Source organism: Cebidichthys violaceus, unplaced genomic scaffold, assembly GCF_023349555.1.
Source record: "Cebidichthys violaceus isolate CVI_PGR_0920_01 unplaced genomic scaffold, fCebVio1.0.p SCAF_3, whole genome shotgun sequence".
Lineage (NCBI taxonomy): Eukaryota > Metazoa > Chordata > Actinopteri > Perciformes > Stichaeidae > Cebidichthys > Cebidichthys violaceus.
This window is the reverse complement of record NW_027176483.1, coordinates 508,078-533,935: the sequence shown is the minus strand read 5'-3', so window position 1 is coordinate 533,935 and position 25,858 is coordinate 508,078. Positions and strand designations below refer to the sequence as shown.

The following is a 25,858-nucleotide window of genomic DNA, read 5'->3' as shown; positions in this document are numbered from 1 at the left end:
AGTGACGCCGAGATCAATAAGTGGCCGATGGTATGCCTCTGTAGTTCAGCAGTATGTAATTATCCCTGGAGTGGTATGCTACTGTTGTTCAGTGGTAGGTAATTATCCCTAGAGTGGTATGCTACTGTTGTTCAGTGGTATGTACAAACATACATTGGCCATAATATCAGTTTCAGGGCACATCAGCAAACACTAAATCACTTTGTCATTTAAAAAGCCTTTCATATATCTAAACAAGAAAATGGACGAGATAAAATAGATACATTCCTTTATTTAAGACGCTGTGTTGCGCTACTTTGTCAATAAAGTCAAAAATGTACTGCAGCACTGTTTGTGAATCAAACCAATTTACATTAAATGTGCATATGCATCAAGAGACGGCACTGGCGTGCCTGTCTGACAGTGGACTACCACTTTCAAGTGGAACCTGCCTTCAGCAAACAGTGTACCCTTGGAAAAGTATTGGCATACCACTCTAGGGATAGGTACCTACTGATGTACAACAGTAACATACCACTCTAGGGATAGGTACCTACTGCTGAACAACGGTAGCATACCACTATAGGGATAGGTACCTACTGCTGAACAACAGTAGCATACCACTATAGGGATAGGTACCTACTGCTGAACAACAGTAGCATACCACTCTAGGGATAGGTACCTACCGCTGAACTACAGAGGCATACCATCGGCCACTTATTGATCTCGGCGTCACCCCGTCAGACACTGAATTAAAATAGTATCAAGAACAGTGTAATAGAACTGCATCACAGTCTAGCTTGTTAACAAGTCATATACACATTTAGAGTTAATTTGAACTGCATGAACTCACACATGAGCCTGCTTGCCATCTCCGGTTGTGTATAATGCACAAGAGGTAGATCACATCTCTCCCTCAAATACACTAGCTAGTACAATCTAACGAGGATGACGAAGAATGTGTGAGTGTGAGGAAGACTTCAAAACTTCATTTCTTTCATCTTCTTTACTGGACATCTGTAAACTGGTCAAAACTATTTTAGGCCCACTGATGTGTTTGTGTGTGTGTGTGTGTGTGTGTGTGTGTGTGTGTGTGTGTGTGTGTGTGTGTGTGGTAGGCAGGACATGTGACACAGTGATCATTTATATTTCCTTGTTGTAATGTTGTGTGTGTGTGTGTCTCACACAGTGAGTGACAGTGATGATTTCTGGGCTCAAGTATCTTTTGCGGCGCTGAAGAACATCAGTGAAGATCTCTCTTCCCTCTCTCTCCAAATCAACTCCATCTTGACCCGGTGTCTCCTTCCATCAAAAAACATCAAAAAACTACATTTACGGCATCACTGTTTGTGAATCAAACCAATTAATGTGCATATGCATCAAGAGACTGGCATGCCTGTCTGACAGTGGACTACCACTTTCAAGTGGAACCTGACTTCAGCAAACAGTGTGCCGTTGGAAAAGTACTGGCATACCACTCTAGGGATAGGTACCTACCGCTGAACAACAGTAACATACCACTCTAGGGATAGGTACCTACTGATGAACAACAGTAACATACCACTCTAGGGATAGGTACCTACTGATGTACAACAGTAACATACCACTCTAGGGATAGGTACCTACTGCTGAACAACAGTAACATACCACTTTATGGATAGGTACCTACAGCTGAACAACAGTAACAAACCACTCTCGGGATAGGTACCTACAGCTGAACAACAGTAACATACCACTCTATGGATAGGTACCTACTGATGAACAACAGTAACATACCACTCTATGGATAGGTACCTACTGATGAACAACAGTAACATACCACTCTAGGGATAGGTACCTACTGCTGAACAACAGTAACATACCACTCTATGGATAGGTACCTACAGCTGAACAACAGTAACAAACCACTCTAGGGATAGGTACCTACAGCTGAACAACAGTAACATACCACTCTAGGGATAGGTACCTACTGATGAACAACAGTAACATACCACTCTATGGATAGGTACCTACTGATGTACAACAGTAACATACCACTCTAGGGATAGGTACCTACTGATGAACAACAGTAACATACCACTCTATGGATAGGTACCTACTGATGTACAACAGTAACATACCACTCTAGGGATAGGTACCTACCGATGTACAACAGTAGCATACCATCGGCCACTTTTCGATCTAGGTGCTATTGGTCTGAGGTTTTCCTCATGAGTTCAGTTAAGCCGGTCATTAAAGAGTTTATGATTTTATTTGTTTTCTTCTAAACATGCAATACATTGTGAGTTTTGTGATGCAATACAAATGTCCCTTTATTGTTTGTCTTGAGAACATGTATTAAACTAAAACAATTATGTATTGAATGTCTATTGTTATTCTTTTATTTATTGGGAATTAAATACAAAAGTATTGGGTTGTAATACCCTTCGTAAATAAACGGTAACATTCTGGCATATACCGTAAAACCCAGTTATCCTACTACCACATACTGTAATCCAGTATACGGTATGATACCGTAAAAGTGAATTTACATAAATACATATTTGAGGCCTCATTCATAAAACAATTGAAAAGTAGCATTTCCTCAGTATTAATTTAACAGTAGTGTGCCAACACAACAACAAAAATAACAATAAATGTACAAGCCAATGTGAAATAAACATTTGATTTTGTTAAACTAATCTTTTGTCATGTTCCTGATGAGTTCACAGGTCAAAGAAGCTCAGACCACCAATACCCCACAAAACAATGACTGGTCATAACGTTACACAAGCCTCCTAGATATAATTAACGCTGAATGAAGCCGGTGGCGACTCGCGTCCAAGTGAAACAAACTATGACAGAGTGTTGTAAAGACTCTGTTACAACGACTCTAGAGTCATTAAATACAGACGTAGCATAGATCCGCATACCCTAACTGTTGGGTTCACTCCCGTGATATTATCGTTTCCTTCAACCACGCTTTGCATGATATATAAAAACAAAATGCAACATTTAAAATGTACATTGGACTTTCCTCTTTCGTTATGGAACAATTAAAACATGTCTTCAGATGAACCTGGAGCAGTGGTGAGCTTGTCTTTATGCTACCGCCAAAACACCCTGAACAAGTTTAACTAATTGACGAATGTGAATGAGTGTTAGCTAAGACAGCGTCGGCTAGTTAACGATTAGCAAGTGCTAGCTCGAGCTAGCTAACATTGGCAGCAGTCAGAAACATAAACATTTTACACACAGTGTTTGCTTGATAACTTACCTTAATATTCTTCAAACATATATATATATATATATATATATATATATATATATATATATATACACACATTATATATATATAAATATATATATATATATACACACATACACACATATACACACATTATATATATATATATATATATATAATGTGTGTATATATTTATATATATATAATGTGTGTATATATATATATATATATATATGTATATACATATATATATATATATATATATACACACATTATATATATATATATATATATATATACACACATTATATATATATATATATATATATATATACACACACACATGTATATTTATATATACATAGATTGATTCATTGTCTCTCACTAATCACCTTATTATAAAGCAACATATTGTTTTATTAAAGAATATAAAAAGCTCAGTTTTCAGTGAAATAATTGACCTGATTTATTTCACTGTTGACCGGAAGTCGACACGCCTCTCGCGCCCTTAACATCCTGGAGCACGAGCGCCTCTCTCCACATCGATATATCCCGATTACGTAATACCGGAAACCGAGTAGAACTTTTCAAAATAAAGGTCTTTAAGATTTAATTTAAATTCCTTGAAACAGAACTAGAAGCGACTGCAGACTCCAACACATATCTCACTCACCACAATGAGAGAGTGAACGTTACTCATGGTATCACATTAAAGAAGTCACGTGAGTTCACAACATCAAACAATAAAACAGTGTCTGTGATGATGCTTCATAATAATCATAACAATCACATGTTGTTGTTTTACTGTGTCAGAGTATCTGGTCGATAAATACAGTAGAGTGACAGTACAGTAGTGTAAATGGTGACTATTCAAATAAAAGAGAAGTACGACAGTACTAACGAGTAAATGTGGGACAAGCAAGACAAAAACAGGTGCAGTATATTCACCTGTACAGTGATGATGAAGATGAAGATGATACAGTAAATCGTGTTTTTTATACTTCTGTGTATACACTGATTTTTTTTTATCAGCTTAACGATATTTTTGCAAGAAACATTCCACGTTTTTTGTTAAATAGAATCTTATTCATTAATGTATTGTCTGAACATCTGTCTCCAGGTAACAGGCAGAAGAAGAAGGAAAACAAAGTGCGTCCGTGTTTTATTTTGAAGGTCCTGACCGGAACATGTACCCGGTGTTCTGCTGTAACTTGACCCCGGTCCTGGTGCTGCATGAAGAACCTGCCGATGAACCCGTGAACGATGGATCCGCTTCTATCGACGTGAATACAACAATAAACCGGTCATCAGTCAGAACAGCTGATTCCTCATCAGGTACCTTTACTCACCTGTGTTTATGATGACGTCACGTGACGCTATGATCAATACAGTCCGTGTTGATCTGCTGCTCATCATCATCATAATAATGAGACTCAATGGATGAGCGGTTATGTGTCCCTAATGTTATTATTATTATTATATAATTATTATTGTCGTTATTGTTATTATCATTATTATTATTATTATGATATCATTATTATTGTTATTTTTATTATTATTACTATTGTTGTTATTATTATTGATTGTTGCCCATTTCAAAGCATTTCCTGCTAAAAAAATAGCAGAATATATGTGTCAATATTTCAGTTATCTGCTGAATACTCACTATAGGAATAATATATAATAATAATAGAATAATCACTAGAATAAATAATGAGCCTTTGTTTTTAAATCTGAAGGAAACTCATTTAAATGTTGTTCACCATCATTTTAGATCTTTTATGGTGAAAAACAGATTTACTATGAATATATGTATATATGTATGTGATATGTTACATCATGTCTATATTTGAATATATTATATCCGGTAAAAGTCCATAAATAATGAGATTCAAGCTGTTAGTGTTCCTTTAAATATTATACGTTTATTCATAACATCAGGAGCAACAAAACAACTCATTGATTTATTATTTCATTGTTTCTTTTTTGAAAGAGATAACATTTTCTGTTCTATATACAAAATCATTTGTGTGTGTGTGTGTGTGTGTGTGTGTGTGTGTGTGTGTTCAGCATCATGTTGGCCAGGAAGGGTCTCCTGCCAGACGGGTTCTTGCTGACCCGTCTGGCCGAGGATCAGAACCAGCAGAAAAGCCACTACAGATCTCAGAAAGCCCGCTTCATCACCAAGACCGGATCCTGCAACGTGGCCCACAAGAACATCATGGAGCAGGTAGTATTTACTGTAGTACTGTCACAGTAAAAGCAAAACGACATCAAAGAGACTCAAAACGACCACAAAGAGACTCAAAACGAGCTCAAAGAGACACAAAACGAGCTCAAAGAGACACAAAACGAGCTCAAAGAGACTCAAAACGAGCTCAAAGAGACACAAAACGACCACAAGGAGACTCAAAACGAACACAAAGAGACTCAAAGCGACCACAAAGAGACACAAAACGACCTCAAAGAGACTCTAAACGACCTCAAAGAGACTCAAAACGACACAAAGAGACACAAAACAACTTCAAAGAGACTCAAAACGACATCAAAGAGACTCAAAACGAGCTCAAAGAGACACAAAACGACCTCAAAGAGACTCAAAACGACCTTAAAGAGACTCAAAACGACCACAAAGAGACTCAAAACGACATCAAAGAGACACAAAACAACCTCAAAGAGACTCAAAACGAGCTCAAAGAGACACAAAACAAGCTCAAAGAGACTCAAAATGAGCTCAAAGAGACACAAAACGACCACAAGGAGACTCAAAACGAACACAAAGAGACTCAAAGCGACCACAAAGAGACACAAAACGAGCTCAAAGAGACTCAAAACGACATCAAAGAGACACAAAACATGAGCTCTTTTTAAAATAACAGATCAGTTTTCTAAATCTTTGTTTCCCTGCGAGTCGTAGAGATGTTTTCTGAGTCGCCTCGCTCTCTTCTTCGTGTGTTTCAGGGTCGCTTCCTGCAGGACGTCTTCACCACCATGGTGGACCTGAAGTGGCAGCACTCCTTCCTCATCTTCACCTCGGCCTTCCTCTGCTCCTGGATGCTGTTTGCTATGATCTGGTGGCTGCTGGCGTTCGCTCACGGAGACCTGGAGCCCCGCGACCCCGACGGCGAGCCGGGCCCCGTGCCCTGCGTCACCGCCATCCACTCCTTCACCTCGGCTTTCCTCTTCTCCATCGAGGTCCAGGTAAAGGAGGTTCTGACCAGATCTGGGTTTTGTTTTGTGGTCGCCTGCGTGAACGCTGACTCGTCCTCCCGTCCGCTGCAGGTGACCATCGGGTTCGGAGGCCGGATGGTGACGGAAGAGTGTCCTCTGGCCATCACGGTGTTGATCATCCAGAACATTCTGGGGCTGATCATCAACGCCGTGATGCTCGGCTGCGTGTTCATGAAGACGGCGCAGGCCAACCGGCGAGCCGAGACACTCATCTTCTCCAGGAACGCCGTCATCGCTTCTCGAAACGGGCGACCAACCTTCATGTTCAGAGTCGGAGACCTGAGGAAGAGTATGATCATCTCGGCCACCGTCCAGCTGCAGGTGAGGTCATGAACACAAAACGACCTAAAAGAGACACAAAACGATCTGAAAGAGACTCAACAGCCACAAAGACACAAAACGACCACAAAGAGAAAAAATTACTATAAAGAGACATAAAACAATGGGGTAAAGCCAGGCTAGCTGGTTCCAGTCTTTATGCTAAGCTAAGCTAAATGTAAACAGACAATCTGAACGTCTACCTGTCCAACAGGAAGCACAAAAGATCAGAGCATTCCTTTAACAACCTTGATAGCTGTCAGAACTAAAAGCTTCATCATCAGAAGGTTTTTCTGATCCGTCCTCGGTCCACCTGTCCCACCTGTCAGGTGAGTGAAGCTGCAGTTAAAGACACCTGTGCTCTGTTTAAGGTGTTCAGACTGAAGGTTTTCCCTGCAGGTGATCCGGCGGACGGTGACGGCGGAGGGCGAGGTGATCCCGGTGTGTCAGCTGGACATCCAGGTGGAGAACCCTCTGAGGAGCAACGGCATCTTCCTGGTGTCTCCTCTGATCATCAGCCACACCATGGAGAGAGGAAGTCCTCTGTACGAGCTCTCCGCACAGTCGCTGGCCTCCGAGGACCTGGAGATCCTCGTCATCCTGGAGGGTCAGGAACCACGTAGACCTGGACCCTGATAGCAGACATAAACACTGACATAGTGCTTCTACCTTAGAGACTTTACTTTTCTTTTTGTTACTTTTGCATTTCAAAAAACATTTTATGTTTTTAATTTAATCAGTCTTTAATTTTTTACTGTAGAGCCGAAAATATTTGTTGATTAATTTATTTCTTGACAAAATGAAAATAATGAAATGAAAATAAATTAGAAACTTTATTAATCTTTGTAACATGAAAATATTAGTATTGTATTTTCTGTAATATTCTATTATTATTTATAATTATTTAAATAACACGATTATATTATCATATAACATAATATATCATATATTATAATATTATATACTATATTATAATATATCATATATTATATCATATACAATAACGTTATATATAAAATTATATATAATATATTTTATATATATATAAAATATATTATATCAAACAACAACATCAGCAGTGGTCTCAGTGTTTCAGCAGACAGGAAGTAGACAGGAAGCAGACAGGAAGTAGACAGGAAGTGAACCCTGTGTGTGTCTTCTCTCTCAGGTGTGGTGGAGACCACCGGGATCACCATGCAGGCCCGGACCTCCTACACCCCCGAGGAGATCCTGTGGGGGAGGCGCTTCGTCTCCATCATGACGGAGGAGGACGGCCGCTACTGCGTCGACTACTCAAAGTTCGGCAACACGGTTCCCGTCAAGATGTCGTCCCTCAGCGCCAGAGAGCTGGACCAGCTCAGGGGGGTCCAGGAAGGGGACTCCTCCTCAGACCCCACCAACCTGCAGGGCTGGGGGCTGGTCCGGGCCGGGAGGGGGGGCTTCCGAAGAGGAGGAGGAGGAGCCTCGGCCCACCAGCCCTGGTACACCCAATCAGAGCAGCCGCAGAGGGAGGCGGACCACAGAGGACAGAAGAAGAATAAGAAGGTGCGGCTGGAGGTGATCGGACGACGGATCGAAGAAGAGGACGGACAGGGAGAGACGAGCGACTGAGGACCAGTAGACTTCATACTAGACTGGACCTCTGTGTCTCAGTGGAGACTCTCAGGGGAGACGGAACCAGAAAGACGTGGAAACATAGAACACATGAAGAGCTTAGAGCTGCATTCTCTCTAGTGTCCAGCAGGGGGCGACTCCTCTGGTTGTATAGAAGTCTAGTCTAAAATGACTCTACTTCTCTCTTGATTTATTCCCTCAGTAAACATTGTAAACATGAGTTTATGGTCTCAATCTCTAGTTTACAGTCTTCTTCAATACAGCATGATGTTCATTTAGTACATTATGCTCCATTTAGAGTCAAACACACCATAAAGAGGGGATGATTTAGGGGCGGGGCTACACGCTGATTGACAGGTCTCTACGTCACTCCTCAGTCCAGATATGGTCACTTCCTGTTCACTGGCTGTTAAAAAAACAAGATGGCGACGGTGAGCTCACGATGACTACGTCCCCTTCTTATAAACAGTCTGTGGTTTTGTTCGTCGCCATCTTGTTTTCTTTTGGTGACCGTGGTGGAGTTCCTTTATAGACGTTAGTTATAAACATTAGCTAAACCTGGACGAATCATCAACGTTTGTTTGACGCACAGATTATTTATGTAATAATCCAGACTCTAATGGAAGAATCTGATTGGCTGTTGGAGGACCAGTGATGATGACTTCATCCCTTCAGCTCTTTACTGAACTTTAAAATGTTTAAAGTGATTCTTGTTGTTCTAGTTTGTTTTAATGTGTTCAAGTGTTCCTGTTGTGTTTCTTCACTTCGTGTTCTCTTCTCCTCTTTTGTCACAAATTATATCCCAGTAACATAAAACAAGTGTTCATATGTTAATATATATGTATATATATATATATATATATATATATATATATATATATATATAATCATAGCTCATCACCTTCTTAGATTAGATGTGAGGATACAAATCCTCAGATTGTAACGTGTTATTTATCTTTAGTAAATTATATTTTTTTGTATTTTGTCTTTCGAGTCGGTTAAAATAACATCAAGAGAATCTGAATCCACAAAGAGTGACGCTTCAAACAAACCGTCAATAACAAAATGTTCTTCAAGTATTAATAGAACTAAAATGTGGTCAGAAGGTCAAGAATCATACGAGACATTCTTCGTCTTCAAACTGATTTATTTCAACTGTTTGTAGAAACTTGTATCATAGAAGTGTTTTTTATAAAGATCACCAGTTTTTACCTGCATCGTTTTTATTTCAATATAAAATCATGTATAAAAATATGACATCACGATCAGCTGAAATATATTCCCCATAAAATTTGAATGCTAACAGAATCTTAATGAAATAATGAGATAATGAGGCGCTGACCTGGTCTACATTTGAGACATATTCAGCTTCATGTTTACAAGCTTTAATGCTCAAAAAACACATGAATTATCTTAATAAACCTGAATTCACCCTCTGTTTGGAACACTCTGTTTGAGCGCCTGTCTCTTTAAGACCACAGGCTGCTCTGATTGGCTGGTGGGTGGTTTATTCTAATGAGCCCGTATGACTGGCTCGTTAAAACACATGTTTTCTGATCAACGTAGACTGAAACAAACAGTGTCAAGAACTTGACTTTGGTTATTTAGGATGTTTATATTAGATTTATTTATTATTATTATTATTATTATTATTAATTATTATTATTGTGGAGTTTTAAATCAGCAAAAATACAACAAAATAAATCAACTTTAAAAAAAGTATAAAAAGAAAAAGTCGTTCTTTATTGAGCCGAGACCCTAAAAACACTCGGTTTAGTTCCGTTAACGGTTAATTCAGACCCAGAACCACCAGAGACTCAGCAGGGTCCCCGTCAGACCCAGAACCACCAGAGACTCAGCAGGGTCCCCGTCAGACTCAGAGCCAGAGTCAGGACCGGCGGCGCCGCGGCCACAGCGGAGCCGGTGTTGCAGAGGTTGCTGCTGCAGCATCGGTACGTGAAGCCGGAGATCGCCGGGAACATCTGGGACAGACGGGAGTTATCACAGTCTGTGTACCGGATACACTGACGGATGGTCTTACCTCCTGGAGGGACACACACGGTGAGGACAGAGACATGGTGAGGACAGAGACATGGTGAGGACACACACGGTGAGGACACACACAGTGAGGACAGACACAGTGAGGACAAAGACACAGTGAGGACAGAGACACGGTGAGGACAGACACAGTGAGGACAGAGACATAGTGAGGACAGAGACACGGTGAGGACAGAGACACAGTGAGGACACACACACGGTGAGGACAGAGAGCAGGTGAGGACAGACACACAGTGAGGACAGAGACATGGTGAGGACAGACACAGTGAGGACAGAGACACGGTGAGGACAGAGACACGGTGAGGACAGAGACACAGTGAGGACACACACGGTGAGGACAGACACAGTGAGGACAGAGACACAGTGAGGACAGAGACACGGTGAGGACAGAGACACAGTGAGGACAGAGACACGGTGAGGACAGAGACACAGTGAGGACACACACGGTGAGGACAGAGACACAGTGAGGACACACACACGGTGAGGACAGAGAGCAGGTGAGGACAGACACAGTGAGGACAGAGACATGGTGAGGACAGACACAGTGAGGACAGAGACACAGTGAGGACACACGGTGAGGACAGAGACATGGTGAGGACAAAGACATGGTGAGGACACACAGAGTTAGGACAGAGACACAGTGAGGACACACATGGTGAGGACACACAGGGACATGATGCAGTACTCACCTCTCTCACTCAGAGATATACAGGAGTCTTCATATGTGCACTCCTGGACGTTCTGACAGCGTCCAGTGTAATCAGAACACTTGTAGCAGCGAAGTCCAGAACCTGAAGGAGAAGAAGGTGAAGAAAAAGAAGGTGAAGATGAAGAAGGAGAAAAGTAAGAAAAAGATGAAGGAGATGAAGAAGAAAAAGGTTCATCAGGTTCAGTTTCTCCTACAAACACACTGAGACGTCACACTGAGACGTTACACTGTGGCTCAGAAAGTACTCTACTTAAATATACCGTACTTAATAACACAATGAGGTACTTGTACCTGCATTTTCTGTTCCTTCTCTTCTTTTACATCTCAAAAGTAAACGTTGTGTTTTCTACATTAATTAAAGTAAAATGTATCAATAGAATGATGTATTACTACAGAATGATCAATGATTATAACACAACAATATAGTATAGATTATTTTGCATAATGAGTACTTTTACTTTGGGTATAGTACTTTTTAGTATATTTTGATGCTGATATTTTTGTACTTTTATTAACATGCAGGACTTTAAGTTTCCCTCTGTAGTATCAGTACTTCAGTGTGTGGTTTAGTGAGTTTAGACGTGTATTAGTACTGTGTTTCTTCACTGGAGGACTTTAATGTAGACGTGTGTGATGCCTCACTCACCCAGCTGAAGCATCCCACAACAAAGCAGCAGGAATAATCCGAGGCAGCGCGTCATGTCGTTTCCCTGCAGACCAGGACCAGGACCAGGACCGGGACCAGGAGCCAGGAGCCAGGAGACAGGAGGAGGTCTGGGGGTCTGGCTGTGTGTTCCACTGTGACCCTGTGAGGCAGGCAGGCAGCAGGCGACTGAGAACAGCTCTTTGTCCAGCGGACTACAAAGACTCGCTGTCTGGCCAAACCTCCTCCTCCTCCTCTTCCTCCTCCTCCTCTTCCTCACTGGCCACCGCCTCAGGGAGGCTTCCTCATGTGTGTGTGCTGCTCCTCATCTCTCACGGTATGTCTCTGCTGCATATGTACATGCTGATGTCAAACGTTATACTTCTACATTTGATTCTAATACTTTGGTCGTTGTACTCTAAGTACTTCTACTTGTACTTCAGTAAAGATCAGAGTGTCTCTGCTGTGGGAGGATCCGACGTTGGTTTGGTATTTTCACTCCAGAAACACAAACAATCACCACAAAGTAACTATGTATGTTTATGTACGTTTATGTACGTTGATGTACGTTTATGTACGTTGATACGTTTATGTAAGTTTATGTACGTTTATGTATGTTTATGTACGTTGATGTACGTTTATGTACGTTTATGTATGTTGATGTACGTTTATGTATGTTTATGTACGTTTATGTATGTTTATGTACGTTTATGTACGTTGATGTACGTTTATGTACGTTGATGTACGTTGATGTACGTTGATGTACGTTTATGTACGTTTATGTACGTTGATGTACGTTTATGTACATTTATGTATGTTGATGTATGTATGTTTATGTACGTTGATGTATGTACGTTTATGTACGTTGATGTACGTTTATGTATGTTGACGCATGTTGATGTACGTTTATATATGTTGATGTATGTTGATGTATGTTTATGTATGTTGATGTACGTTTATGTATGTTGATGTACGTTCATGTACGTTCATGTACGTTGATGTACGTTGATGTACGTTTATGTATGTTGATGTACGTTCATGTACGTTGATGTACATTGATGTACGTTGATGTACGTTTATGTACGTTTATGTATGTTGATGTATGTTGATGTATGTTGATGTATGTTGATGTACGTTTATGTATGTTGATGTACATTTATGTACGTTGATGTACGTTGATGTACGTTGATGTATGTTTATGTATGTTGATGTATGTTTATGTATGTTGATGTATGTTGATGTACGTTTATGTATGTTGATGTACGTTTATGTATGTTGATGTATGTTGATGTACGTTTATGTATGTTGATGTACGTTTATGTATGTTGATGTACGTTGATGTACGTTTATGTATGTTGATGTACGTTTATGTATGTTGATGTATGTTGATGTATGTTGATGTACGTTGATGTACGTTTATGTATGTTGATGTACGTTTATGTATGTTGATGTATGTTGATGTACGTTGATGTACGTTTATGTATGTTTATGTATGTTGATGTATGTTTATGTATGTTTATGTATGTTGATGTACGTTTATGTATGTTGATGTACGTTTATGTATGTTTATGTATGTTGATGTATGTTGATGTACGTTGATGTATGTTGATGTATGGTGATGTACGTTTATGTATGTTGATGTACGTTGATGTACGTTGATGTACGTTGATGTACGTTTATGTATGTTGATGTACGTTTATGTATGTATTTATTATATTGTGAATTAATATTCACAATAGTGATTATCACTAAAAGTTTGTTTATTTTTATCAGTGTTTCTGTCAGTTTTATAATTGATTAGATTGACAAAATGAGAAGTCAGACTTGTGGCCTCAGACTAAAGAGTGGACTGGACTAGAGTGGACTAGAGTGGAGTAGACTGGACTAGAGTGGAGTAGACTGGACTAGAGTGGACTAGAGTGGACTAGACTGGACTAGAGTGGATTAGACTGGACTAGACTGGACTAGAGTGGAGTAGACTGGACTAGAGTGGACTAGAGTGGACTAGAGTGGACTTCTACCTGATCTAGTTTGGGTTTATATGGAACATTAAAGACAAACCTGGACAGACAGGAGGCTCCGATAGACTTTGAATGCAGGACGGCGTGTTTCTACACTGTGGTACTAATACTTTTACAGAGTAAAGTATCTGAATACAGTACTTCCTCCACCACTGTCAGCACAGAGAGTAATGAAGTGATGAAGTGATATTATGATATTATTTGTGCAGAAACATTTTCACTCTGAACTCACTCGGCCGGATGAAGACGGATGTCCTCTGAGGCTGGATGGACTTCAGGAATCCTTCAGGGAGCCAATCAGGATGGAGCTCAGCAGAGACGACCGTGTGATTATGAAGAGTCCCACTGCAGCAGGTGAGCTCAGCCTGGAGGGAACAAGGAGTTAGGAGACAAAAGGTCACTTCATCCACACTGAGGAGACAAAGAGGCCCAGTGTCCCCGTCATCCAGCATCCCTGTCAGCCGGCGTCCCCGCCAGTCGGCATCCCCGTCAGCCGGCGTCCCCATCAGCCGGTGTCCCAGTGTCCCCGTCAGCCAGTGTCCCCGTCAGCAGCGTCCATTCACTGTATGACAGATTGTGAAGATCTCCGTTGAACAGTTGTAAGAACAAAAAGGCACTTTTGGCTCCAAATACACAGAGTTATTCAGAGAGCATTATGGGATGTCCGATGTCTTCCTGCCCTCTCTTTGTCTCTGCTCGTTGGTCCGTCCTCTCTGGTGGACACACTCTGCAGGAGACGCTTCATCTTTTCACACAACAAGGAAGTAAAAGGGACAAACTGTGTTTTTGCTCTGATGTATTTATATACGTATATATATTTATATATACGTATATATATATATACGTATATATATATATACGTACATATATATATATACATATATGTGTATATATATATATATATATATATATATATATACGTATATATGTATACATATATGTATGTATATATACATACATATACATACATACATATATACGTATATATATATATACGTATATATGTATACATATATGTATATATATATACATACATATACATACATACATATATACGTATTAATAACGAGGCTGAAGGTAAACTGTTCAACTGTTGGGCCACACCTACCTAACGGGATCTCATCACACGTCCTGTTTACATCCCCTCAAAGCATTATGGGAACTGTAGTTTAAAAAACTGAGATCATCCAACCCAGAGACAAACACTGTGTTGGTTTCACACGGTGTTTGTGTGTGTGTGTCCTGGTTCTGTTAGCTGTGTGTGTGTGTGTGTGTGTGTGTGTCCTGGTTCTGTTAGCTGTGTGGGTGTGTGTGTGTGTGTGTGTCCTGGTTCTGTTAGCTGTGTGGGTGTGTGTGTGTGTGTGTGTGTGTCCTGGTTCTGTTAGCTGTGTGTGTGTGTGTGTGTGTGTGTGTCCTGGTTCTGTTAGCTGTGTGTGTGTGTGTGTGTGTGTGTGTGTCCTGGTTCTGTTAGCTGTGTGTGTGTGTGTGTGTGTGTGTGTGTGTCCTGGTTCTGTTAGCCGTGTGTGTGTGTGTGTGTGTGTGTGTGTGTGTGTCCTGGTTCTGTTAGCTGTGTGTGTGTGTGTGTGTGTGTGTGTGTCCTGGTTCTGTTAGCTGTGTGTGTGTGTGTGTGTGTGTGTGTGTGTGTGTGTGTGTGTCCTGGTTCTGTTAGCCGTGTGTGTGTGTGTGTGTGTGTGTGTGTGTGTGTCCTGGTTCTGTTAGCTGTGTGTGTGTGTGTGTGTGTGTGTGTGTGTGTGTGTGTGTGTGTGTGTGTGTGTGTCCTGGTTCTGTTAGCTGTGTGTGTGTGTGTGTGTGTGTGTGTGTGTGTGTGTCCTGGTTCTGTTAGCTGTGTGTGTGTGTGTGTGTGTGTGTGTGTCCTGGTTCTGTTAGCCGTGTGTGTGTGTGTGTGTGTGTGTGTGTCCTGGTTCTGTTAGCTGTGTGTGTGTGTGTCCTGGTTCTGTTAGCTGTGTGTGTGTGTGTGTGTCCTGGTTCTGTTAGCTGTGTGTGTGTGTGTGTGTGTGTCCTGGTTCTGTTAGCTGTGTGTGTGTGTGTCCTGGTTCTGTTAGCTGTGTGTGTGTGTGTGTGTGTGTGTGTGTGTGTGTGTGTGTCCTGGTTCTGTTAGCTGTGTGTGTGTGTGTGTGTGTGTGTGTCCTGGTTCTGTTAGCCGTTAGCCGTTCACACACCTTCACAGAACATGAAGGTGTGAGGCGTTATAAAACAGTGATACGAGATGTTTGAACGTCTGCAGCCTTACTGGACACAGAAGAAGATCAGCAGAACCAGAGGTCAGTGGACAGACACGGAGGCGCACACTCACTCACTCACTGTGACCGATCACTCGACTCTCCTGGCGGTGACAGCTGGTCTCCTGGTGGAAGTGTTCCTCCTGAGTGGTGTTTTGGGTCTTTGGGACGCTGGTCTACTTTAAGAACGACGCTGAAGGACAGTATGTGATGTCGTTCTACAAACAGCTGTTGTGTGTCTACATGCATTCATGATAATAACTGAAGTCAAACTGTTATAAATGAGTTGTTACAGTTTAATAAAGATCATCTGTCCCCTGATCATAACACGCGGCTGACAGCACGTCTTTGAGAGCGTTCACCTTTAGAAACAGAAGAAACAGAGAAATCAAAGTTCTTTCTTTATCTTAAAACCAAAATCCAGGAGTGAGGAGGCTGAACGACCAGAACACAGAACCTGTATGGACTCAAAGCAGCGAGCTCCATGTTCATGCGTACGATGCAGACATGCATGATGCACCGTCAGTCCAGAGACTCTGAGCTGAGAGTGAGATGAGAGGATGTGCATACACTGTATACTGTATATACATACATATACATATATATATATATGTATATGTATATATATGTATGTATATGTATGCATCTATAAGGTATGTAGAACAATAGAGACACATATACATAATGTATGTACTATACTGTAATAAGTAGTTCAAATGAGCTCTTCGTCATTAAAATGCTCTTTACATAAATGCGTCAATATTCATAAATGTATATAAATGTATATATACATTTATATACATTCTGATGCTGATACTTTTACGTGTAACATAGTATTTTATTGTGTGGTATTACTACTTTTAGTGATTTTTTTGTTTAAATGACATTTTCTGATCTGACTCTCAGCAAATTAGCATATTTTCCCAAAATGTGGAACTCGTCCTTTAACTTGAGGACACAAAGCAGATTCTACAAAACGTGAGTAAAGAGAAGTAAAGCGTGAGCGTCTGCCTGTGTCAGCGTTATGAACCACGTATATCAACAAGCTCCTCAATGAACAGCTGGCAGCAGTGAGCATGAGGACAGCGTAGCAGCAGCACCGTTTGTTCTTTCGCTTCACAATCACCTAATTCAAGAGAAAAATAGTCTCAGAGTTCTACACAGTTTGTACAATATAGACAGTGTGCAGCAGGACGAGTGTCTTCTGATGGAAACATAAAGCCTCCACACCACGGCTCAATGGAGCGTCAGTCCAAGCCTCTCCGATTGTTCCCGACGTATAACGGACTTCTATTCAAGTGCTGCAGCTCAAATAAACACGTTCATCAGGGAGACAAAGAAGGTCTCAGCGTCTCAGCGTCCAGCTGAACGTGAACTCTGGGACAGCGAGTCTCTGGATGGACCTTTAAAGCCGAGGAGGAGTCTCTGGTTGTTTACGTCTCCGTCGTTCTGGTCCTTGGGTCTCTATTTGTCGTAGCTTTCTGACACTTTGTAGCTTTTTTGTGTCTCTTCAGTCATTTTGCATCTGTGGTTCTTTCGTGTCCTGTTAAGGTTGTTGTTCGTGTCTTTGTGGTCGCTTTAAGCCCGTCTGTTGTGTCTCTTCAGTCTTTGAAGCCGCTTGTTTCTCATTTTATCTCGTTTTGTTTTGCATTTCTGATCTTCATTTGCGTCTCTTTGTGGTCGTCTCAGATTACGTTGTTTTGTATCTTTTAGTCGTTTTATGTCTTTTTGTGTATTTGAAGTTGTTGTGCATCTTATTCTAGTCGCTTTGTGTCTTTTTGCATCTCGTCGTAATCATTTACTGTGTTTGCGTAGCTGCTTTGAGTCTCTTTGAGGTCGTTTTGAATCTTTGTGGTTGTTTTGTGTCTCTTATCTTTTGTTGCGTCTCCTTGTGGTCGTTTCACGTCTCGTCTTTGTGGTTGTTTTGTGTCTCTTTCAGTGTCATTTTGCAGGAGACCCCTTGGTGGGCCTGTTTCATACCTTCTCATAGACAGACGTTTGCCCAGTGATGAAGCACAGTGGTTCAATAATTGTTCATGTTTAGGCCGAGTTTTCATTTTTACTACTGCAAGAACCTGGATGTTTCAAACATGTTGAGGATCTTTATCTTTAGCTTGTCGTTGTCCTTTTTACTAACTAGTCCTTCCTCAGTCTTGATCAACTTATAATTGACTGAATCAGTCTTTGCAGTAAGAACATCAGAGTTGGTAAGTTTGTGACAATAACTATACCAAAGTAGCCTGGTTGGGAATCACTTCCTCGGTATCTTGCTGCAGCGCTACACACTGGGTTTGTCGGTTAGATGTCGGGGTAGAACTCAGTGTTGACGTCAACGCTGTGCAGGACAGACTTTTGGTCACCGGCTGACATCCTGTTTAACACCTCAGCTGACAGAGAGTAGCTGCTGCCAGACTTCTCCTCAAACCAGCTGTCCAACGCTCGCTTGCCGTCAAAGTTGGCCATGGGCGGTCCGTTAACGGCCACGGTCAGCAGGTCGTTCATCTGCTCCAGAGTCAGCCGGGAGCGATTGTTCCTGCACATCTTCTGCAGAGACCCTCTGCCTTTGTCGCAGCAGGCCGTGGAACTGGGCAGGACCCTGACAACCTGCACAATCCGATTCAGCAAAGGAAAGCGCTGCTTGTACCTGCAGATGTGACCGATGACCTCTTTAAAACCGTTCATACTGAAGTAGTCTGCTTTCAGATCCTTCCATTCACCCACCAGGCTGCCCCTGGCCTCCGTCCTGGCCTGGGAGCCCTCAGGACCCCCACAGGGAATGGAGTCCAGATGGTTGAATATCACCTGGATTTCTTCCTCCCCGTAAGCTTGTAAGTCCTCCCGGTTATGGGGCCAGGTGGACAGGTCCAGGACCTTGCAGGCTTTGGCAAATGTGCGGCTCTGCAGGTCCAGCCTCTGAGACAGGATGCCCTGGCTCCTGTTGCAGATCTTTTCCCTGATGGACTGAAACTTAGACTCTGCAACTCGCAGGTTCTTCAGAGCAACGCCGTTAAAACTTTCACGGAAATTTTCTTCAAATTCCTGCAGATACTCTCCGGGGCAGTCCACCAACTGACCGATCTCCAGAATGGCCTCCTCTATCTTGGCTTCCACCTGTGACACCAGCAGGTACTCTCCCTGGAAGGTGAAGGCTAATCGTGAGAGAACAGCTATGATATCCAGAAGGAAGTAGATGAGCTTCACTGACTGATAGTCCATGAGGAACTGGAGGAGGGTGAGGGCGATGGCCGCGGCGTCAGCCCTTTGCGTCTGGCTGCTGATCTCCTTCAGATGGGCGACTACCTCCAGGTAATCTTTGATGAGCGCGTTGAGGACGTTTGGTTCTCCAATGATCCATCGAATGGCTCTAATGTCTCCAAGGAACTCTGTCTCCTCCGACAGCGTTGGAGCAGTGGATCGCAGCTCGGCCATCATGCGAGGGGAGTAGCGGTAGAAACTGAGGAGCTGCTTGAGGTTGTTTTCCAGATCCTCCAGGCAGGAGAGCTCCTTCCCACTGATGGCATCCAACACCTCTAGATGGGGCCGATGGATCATGATAGGGAGGCAGAGGATCCAAGGAAAAGTCTTTTGTACAGCTATGTACAGGTTGGCTCTCATTCCTGAGGAGATGTTGGTGCCGTCTACCCCCAGACCCACCACCAGCAAGTCCTGAAACCTGAGGCCGAGGACACCAAAGGCTCGATCCATAGCCTGGAGATATCCGTCCACACTGGCCATGCTCAGTCTCTGCAAGGACAGGAACTCTGTGTTCGGGGAGCCCTCATTGGTAATGAACTGGACGTAGACCGCTACCATGTCTGAGAAAAGGTCGTCATTTTGGGCGTCCATTATGACACTTAAGAAGGGAGACAGGCGCATCTTCTCAGCCAGGTCTTCCTTTAAAGCCCGGGCGATGTGGTGCAGGAGGATCTGACAGTCTCCGTCATTCATGTACTGGTCCACCACTTTGAGCTCACACCTCTTCAGTAGCTCCGCCAGTGAACGAAGGTCGGAGAAGGGCCGTCCCTCCAGGGCCAAGTGGTACGCCGCGTTGAACAGCAGCGTCATGTTCTTGCACATCTCCTCTGTCTTTTCCGGATGCATGCGCAGCTTGTACAGCTGCAGACACTTCTTGTGGAGGTTGCTCTGGCTGTGGAGCTTGATGGTGTGGATCTTGAACTGCTTGGAGCCGATGATGAAGGCAGAGGTTCGGGATGACTGGACGGTGTACTGGCGGCAGACGTGGCACCACATCTCGTTGAGAGTTGGCGAGTAGCGGAGGAACCAGAACTTTTTCAGCCACTCCTGCTTGAAGCGACGAATCCGTCGGCCTCCTCCCGAGGAAAGCTTCAACGAGTCTTCTGGAGAAATCACAATATCTGCAGCAATCGACTCATCAGCCGAGTCCACGTCCGGGTCGTCTTCATCCAGAACCACCTGAGTGGGTGTCAAGGGCTCCATCACTGCAAAGAAAACCAGATTCAACTTCTGATACCAGCTTTACGTTCACACCATGCAATGTAAAGGACCATGTAAGCGATTATTTTAGCCATGCTAGTAGGACAGCTCTGTGGATGTTCATGTTGGTCCACCACTTCGGTCCAGACTGAAATATCTCAACAACTGCTGGATGGATTGTGATGACCTCTCAGGATCAATTGTAATAACTTTAGTGATCGTCTTATGTTTCATCTAGCGCCACAATCAGGTCAAACGTACCTTGAAAATCCTCGACGGGCCCTTGCTCGGGATGGGGCGGGGCCTGATGCTCGGGATGGGGCGGGGCCTGATCTCGTTGGGTCAGGGTCCGTCCAGACATTGGTGGACCCCGTTCTCCTCTGACACGGGACAGCTCCTCCTCCAGCTCCTGGATCCTCCTCTTCAGTTTGACACAGTTGGGGCAGAAGGAGGTGGACGGCTCCTCAGCGCTCTGGTTCTCCTCCTCTTTCTCCTCCACCTTCAGGTTCGGTACGTTAAAGCCGCCGTCAGACGAGTTTAACCCGAGCACTGTTGCTTTACACTCACTGTGGAGGGAAGACCGGGACCTGGACTTGCAGGAGTCCTCCAGAGAAGCCTCCAGGACGTCTTTGAAGATGAGGTCGATCTTCTTCCTCTTGGCAGGAGGCTGGCCGTCCGACTCCTCGCTGGATTGTTTACTGGGGCTGGGTTTGCCCTGTAGAGCAGACTGCAGGCAGGGAGATTTAAAGTCCTCCTGAACGTTGAAGACTTTCAGCTTCCTGGTATCTGGAACAACACAGGTTTCTTAGCTGCAACTCAAGACAAGCGGCAACCAGTCTGAAGAAGAAAAGCAACAAAACCCGGCCAACGTTGTCAGCAAAAATGACCGCGAGTTGCAGTTAAAAGTGTTGCTCACCTTTCCCTAGCTCATCTGTCCCTAGCTCACCTGTCCCTAGCTTACCTGTCCCCAGCTGACCTGTCCCTAGCTTACCTGTCCCCAGCTGACCTGTCCCTAGCTCACCTGTCCCCGGCTCACCTGTGCCCGGCTCACCTGTCCCTAGCTCACCTGTCCCTAGCTTACCTGTCCCCGGCTCACCTGTGCCCGGCTCACCTGTCCCTAGCTTACCTGTCCCCGGCTCACCTGTGCCCGGCTCACCTGTCCCTAGCTTACCTGTCCCCGGCTCACCTGTGCCCGGCTCACCTGTCCCTAGCTCACCTGTCCCTGGCTCACCTGTGCCCGGCTCACCTGTCCCTAGCTCACCTGTGCCCGGCTCACCTGTCCCTAGCTCACCTGTCCCTAGCTCACCTGTGCCCGGCTCACCTGTCCCTAGCTCACCTGTCCCTAGCTCACCTGTGCCCGGCTCACCTGTCCCTAGCTCACCTGTCCCTAGCTCACCTGTGCCCGGCTCACCTGTCCCCGGCTCACCTGTGTCCAGGTTTTGGTCGATGCTCTCCTGAGAGACACAGTGAAGTCGTTGGATGTAGTCGTCGCTGTACCAAACTCTCAGCTTCTCTCCGGCCGCCAGCGTCCGACTCACTCTGAAGAAAATGTTTTTACCGCGCTGAAACGCAGTCAAGTTCCTGTCGCTCTCCTCCGACGAGGTTCGGACGAACCTGCAAGTCACAAACGTCAACGGAGACAAAAATAACCCTCAGTGTGACATTCGTCTTCTTAAATAGTCAAAGTCAACAACACAACAATTCAAAGATTCTCATAGACCGTTTACTGTTTGATGAGATTAAACAACGTGCTCACTAAATGAAATAACAAACGTCACCTCATCCAGTTGGCTTTGGTCTCATCACTGCCATCGATGGACTGATACGTGTTGTTAAAATCAACGATCTGGGACATCATAAAAAAACAGAAAACTAGTTCAGAGCTGGACTTGTTTGAATCTGGTTCTCAACTGTGACTGGAACTGGTCTAGACTGGTTCTTAACTGGTCAAGACTGATTATAAACTGGTCTAAACTGGTTCGTAACAGGTCTAGGCTGGTTATAAACTTTTGTAGACTGGTTTTTAACCAATTTAGACTTGTACTAGACAGGTTTAGACTGGTCCCAAACATATCTAGACTGGCTCTAAAGTGGTCAGGACTGATTAACGGGTCTAAACTGGTTCTAAACTGGTCCTAAACTGGTATAAACTGGTTCTTAACTGGTCTAAACTGGTTATAAAAAGGTCTAGACTGGTTATAAACTTTTGTAGACTGGTTTTTAACCAATTTAGACTTGTACTAGACAGGTTTAGACTGGTCCCAAACATATCTAGACTGGTTCTACAGAGTTCTAGACTGGCTCTAAAGTGGTCAAGACTGATTAACTGGTCTAAACTGGTTCTTAACTGGTCAAGACTGATTTTAAACTGGTCTAAACTGGTTCTTAACAGGTCTAGACTAGTTCCTAACTGGTGTCAGGCTGGTTGAACTTACTATCCAGGAGAAGAAGCCGGAGGATTTGTCCTTGGACACCAGCTCTCCCTCGTATGGACCGAAGACCGACCCCCTGGGGATGTTTGAATCCAGACAGCGGACGTCCACGTCGTCGCCCTCAGTGAAGACCTCCAGGCCTGATGGGACCGTGAGCGCCGCCCTGTTGGCCGACCCCGGGGCCGCAGGTGTATCGGGGACGAACAGCGGGGGCCCGTGGGACGGACACTCCTTCTGGAAATAGTCCTGACACTCCTCACAGACTGGAGGACAAAGACCTCATCTTTACAGAGTTTACAAACACTAACAGCTTATTAATACACCATGTATTAAATATACACATAAACACTTTTAGGATAAATCATGAAGAATCATTGAGGTAGTAACGTTTACTAACGACCGTCGACGGTCCAATCACAGCTCAACAACGAGACGTTGATGGATTATTGATCGTTCTTTGAGGAGAAACTCACACCAGAGGTCCAACGACGTCTCGCTCATTATGGAACCATGACGGAGGAAACGTCACCACTCTGGAGAACCACAACAGAACAGTTACACATATACACACATATATACAGTATATACAGTATATACACACATATACACACATATAAACAGTATATATACACATATACAAACATATATACAGTATATACACACATATAAACAGTATATATACACATATACAAACATATATACAGTATATACACACATATACACACATATATACACATATATACAGTATATACAGTATATACACACATATACACACACACATATAAACAGTATATATACACATATACATACATATATACAGTATATACACACATATACACACATATATACAGTATATACACACATATACACACATATATACTGTATATACAAACATATACACACATATACACACATATATACAGTATATATACACATATACAAATATATATACAGTATATACACACATATACACACACATATATACACATATATACAGTATATACACACATATATACACACATATATACAGTATATATACATACATATATACAGTATATACACATATACACATATATATATTTACAGTATATATGTATATATATACTGTATATATACAGTATATATATACATATACACACATATATACACATATACAGTATATACACACACATATATACACATATACAGTATATACACACATATATACAGTATATACACACATATACACATATATACACAGTATATATGTGTATATATACACAGTATATACACAGTGTATATATACACAAATATACACTATATGTGTATATATACACTATATATAGAGTATATATACATATATACTCTATATACACACATATATAGAGTATATACACACATATACACAAATATATACACAGTATATGTGTATGTATATATACTGTATATATATATACAGTATATATATACACATATACACTATATATGTATATATATACATATATACTGTATAAACACACATATACACACTATATGTGTATATATATACAGTGTATATATATATACACTATATACATATATATAGTGTATATATACACATATATAGTGTATATATTATATATATTATAAAATGTTTAATAACTAGTTATTGAAGCTCAGAGTGTTTTTTATAAATATAATAATATATATTATTATATAATAAGATGTTTGAGGTTTAAAGTGTAGATGTGTTCATCCTGCTATTAGTCTTCCTCCTCCTTTTCCTCCTCCTCCTCTTCTTCCTGCTCTTCCTCCTCCTCCTCTTCCTCCTCCTCGTCTTCCTTCTCCTCTTCCTCCTCCTCTTCCTCTTCTTCCTGCTCTACCTCCTCATCTTCTTCCTCTTCCTCCTCTTCTTCCTCCTCCTCCTCCTACTCTTCCTCTTCCTACTCTTCTTCCTCCTCCTTGTCTTCCTTCTCCTCTTCTTCCTCTTCCTCCTCCTCTTCTTCCTCCTCCTCCTCTCCTTCCTCCTCCTCCTCTTCCTCTCCCTCCTCCTCGTCCTCCTCCTCCTTGTCTTCCTTCTCCTCTTCTTCCTCTTCCTCCTCCTCTACCTCCTCCTCCTCTTCCTCCTCCTCTACCTCCTCCTCCTCCTCTCTGCAGACTGAACACTTTACAAACACTCTAAACTAAAGTTGAACTAGTCTTGCTCCCCCTCAGTTAATCTCCGTTAATCTCAGACCACCGTGAGACCCGGACGGGGTTTCCCTCCTCTCTGCAGAGTCTCTCGGTTCCGGTCTGCAGAGCGACATGCTGGCAATCTGCCTGCTGTTTTCGGGAGCCATGTTTGGCCACCGTGGCTACCGAGCAGCTATACCGACGCACACGGACACGGAGACCCACCTTCTCGGTGCGGAGACGCAGCGGAGACCCGCGGAGAGCCTCCGTCCTCCGGGTCTGAAGATGTGGACTCTCCGCCTCCTCCTCCACCGCTCGGTCCTCACCGAGCACCGGTACCGGGTCTCTGGCTCCGGGTTTCTGGCTGCAAAGTTTTTAATTTTTTTTCAGTCGCCTCCTCAAGCTGTGGCCATTTTTCATCACAGGAAATGACATAAAGAACGGAAGAAAGACGGTGCGCAGACACACTCCAAGTTCACGAAGCTCGAGACGGTTCACCTGGTTCACCTTTCACCTGCAGACACGCGCTGCTCACGCGCTGCCTGACATTATGATCATATAATAAACAAATAAATGTAATATAATACTGTCAACATCTTCAGCTGGTCTGGATGTGACTCAAAGCACGAATCAATAACATTTAAATACTGTTAAATATGTAAATATCCTCATTATATTACAGACATATAGTGTTTATTCTACATGAATACATTAAAGGTAGTTTATATTAAACATGATCTATAGGCTTATTATCAATACTAGTACTGTTATCAATGCTAGTACTGTTATCAATACTAGTACT

The 25,858-nt window shown here is 42.7% G+C and overlaps 3 protein-coding genes across 3 annotated transcripts; 1 reads left to right on the top strand and 2 right to left on the bottom strand.

Annotated features, from left to right (window-relative positions):
* The first annotated feature begins 4,419 nt into the window (after positions 1-4,419).
* Positions 4,420-9,504, top strand: kcnj11l (potassium inwardly rectifying channel subfamily J member 11, like). Its single transcript, XM_068722484.1, has 6 exons — positions 4,420-4,540; positions 5,276-5,435; positions 6,167-6,406; positions 6,488-6,757; positions 7,154-7,361; positions 7,923-9,504. Exons 2-6 carry the CDS (start codon positions 5,280-5,282, stop codon positions 8,363-8,365), a joined length of 1,317 nt encoding a protein of 438 aa, XP_068578585.1. The 5' UTR covers positions 4,420-4,540; positions 5,276-5,279; the 3' UTR covers positions 8,366-9,504.
* Positions 9,505-10,193: 689 nt separating this feature from the next.
* On the bottom strand, positions 10,194-11,968 carry cd59b (CD59 molecule (CD59 blood group) b). Its single transcript, XM_068722485.1, has 3 exons — positions 11,782-11,968; positions 11,116-11,217; positions 10,194-10,412 (listed from the first exon to the last, which is right to left on the bottom strand). Exons 1-3 carry the CDS (start codon positions 11,834-11,836, stop codon positions 10,201-10,203), a joined length of 369 nt encoding a protein of 122 aa, XP_068578586.1. The 5' UTR covers positions 11,837-11,968; the 3' UTR covers positions 10,194-10,200.
* Positions 11,969-16,321: 4,353 nt separating this feature from the next.
* Positions 16,322-25,528, bottom strand: prdm11 (PR domain containing 11). The gene is made up of 7 exons (XM_068722483.1): positions 25,282-25,528; positions 23,400-23,459; positions 22,930-23,189; positions 22,273-22,340; positions 21,921-22,108; positions 20,756-21,280; positions 16,322-20,499 (listed from the first exon to the last, which is right to left on the bottom strand). Exons 2-7 carry the CDS (start codon positions 23,425-23,427, stop codon positions 18,338-18,340), a joined length of 3,231 nt encoding a protein of 1,076 aa, XP_068578584.1. The 5' UTR covers positions 23,428-23,459; positions 25,282-25,528; the 3' UTR covers positions 16,322-18,337.
* Positions 25,529-25,858: the final 330 nt, after the last annotated feature.

Excerpts from the sequence above, each read along its gene's own strand:
- kcnj11l (XM_068722484.1), top strand. The coding sequence starts at position 5,280 with ATGTTGGCCAGGAAGGGTCTCCTGCCAGACGGGTTCTTGCTGACCCGT. Across the intron at positions 5,436-6,166 it reads ACAAGAACATCATGGAGCAG|GGTCGCTTCCTGCAGGACGT; the intron begins GTAGTATTTACT and ends CGTGTGTTTCAG. Across the intron at positions 6,758-7,153 it reads CGGCCACCGTCCAGCTGCAG|GTGATCCGGCGGACGGTGAC; the intron begins GTGAGGTCATGA and ends TTTTCCCTGCAG.
- cd59b (XM_068722485.1), bottom strand. The coding sequence starts at position 11,836 with ATGACGCGCTGCCTCGGATTATTCCTGCTGCTTTGTTGTGGGATGCTT. Across the intron at positions 11,218-11,781 it reads TTGTGGGATGCTTCAGCTGG|GTTCTGGACTTCGCTGCTAC; the intron begins GTGAGTGAGGCA and ends CTTCTCCTTCAG. Across the intron at positions 10,413-11,115 it reads TATATCTCTGAGTGAGAGAG|GAGGTAAGACCATCCGTCAG; the intron begins GTGAGTACTGCA and ends GTGTCCCTCCAG.
- prdm11 (XM_068722483.1), bottom strand. The coding sequence starts at position 23,427 with ATGAGCGAGACGTCGTTGGACCTCTGGT. Across the intron at positions 23,190-23,399 it reads GACGTCGTTGGACCTCTGGT|TCTGTGAGGAGTGTCAGGAC; the intron begins GTGAGTTTCTCC and ends TTTGTCCTCCAG. Across the intron at positions 22,341-22,929 it reads CCGGCTTCTTCTCCTGGATA|ATCGTTGATTTTAACAACAC; the intron begins GTAAGTTCAACC and ends ATGATGTCCCAG.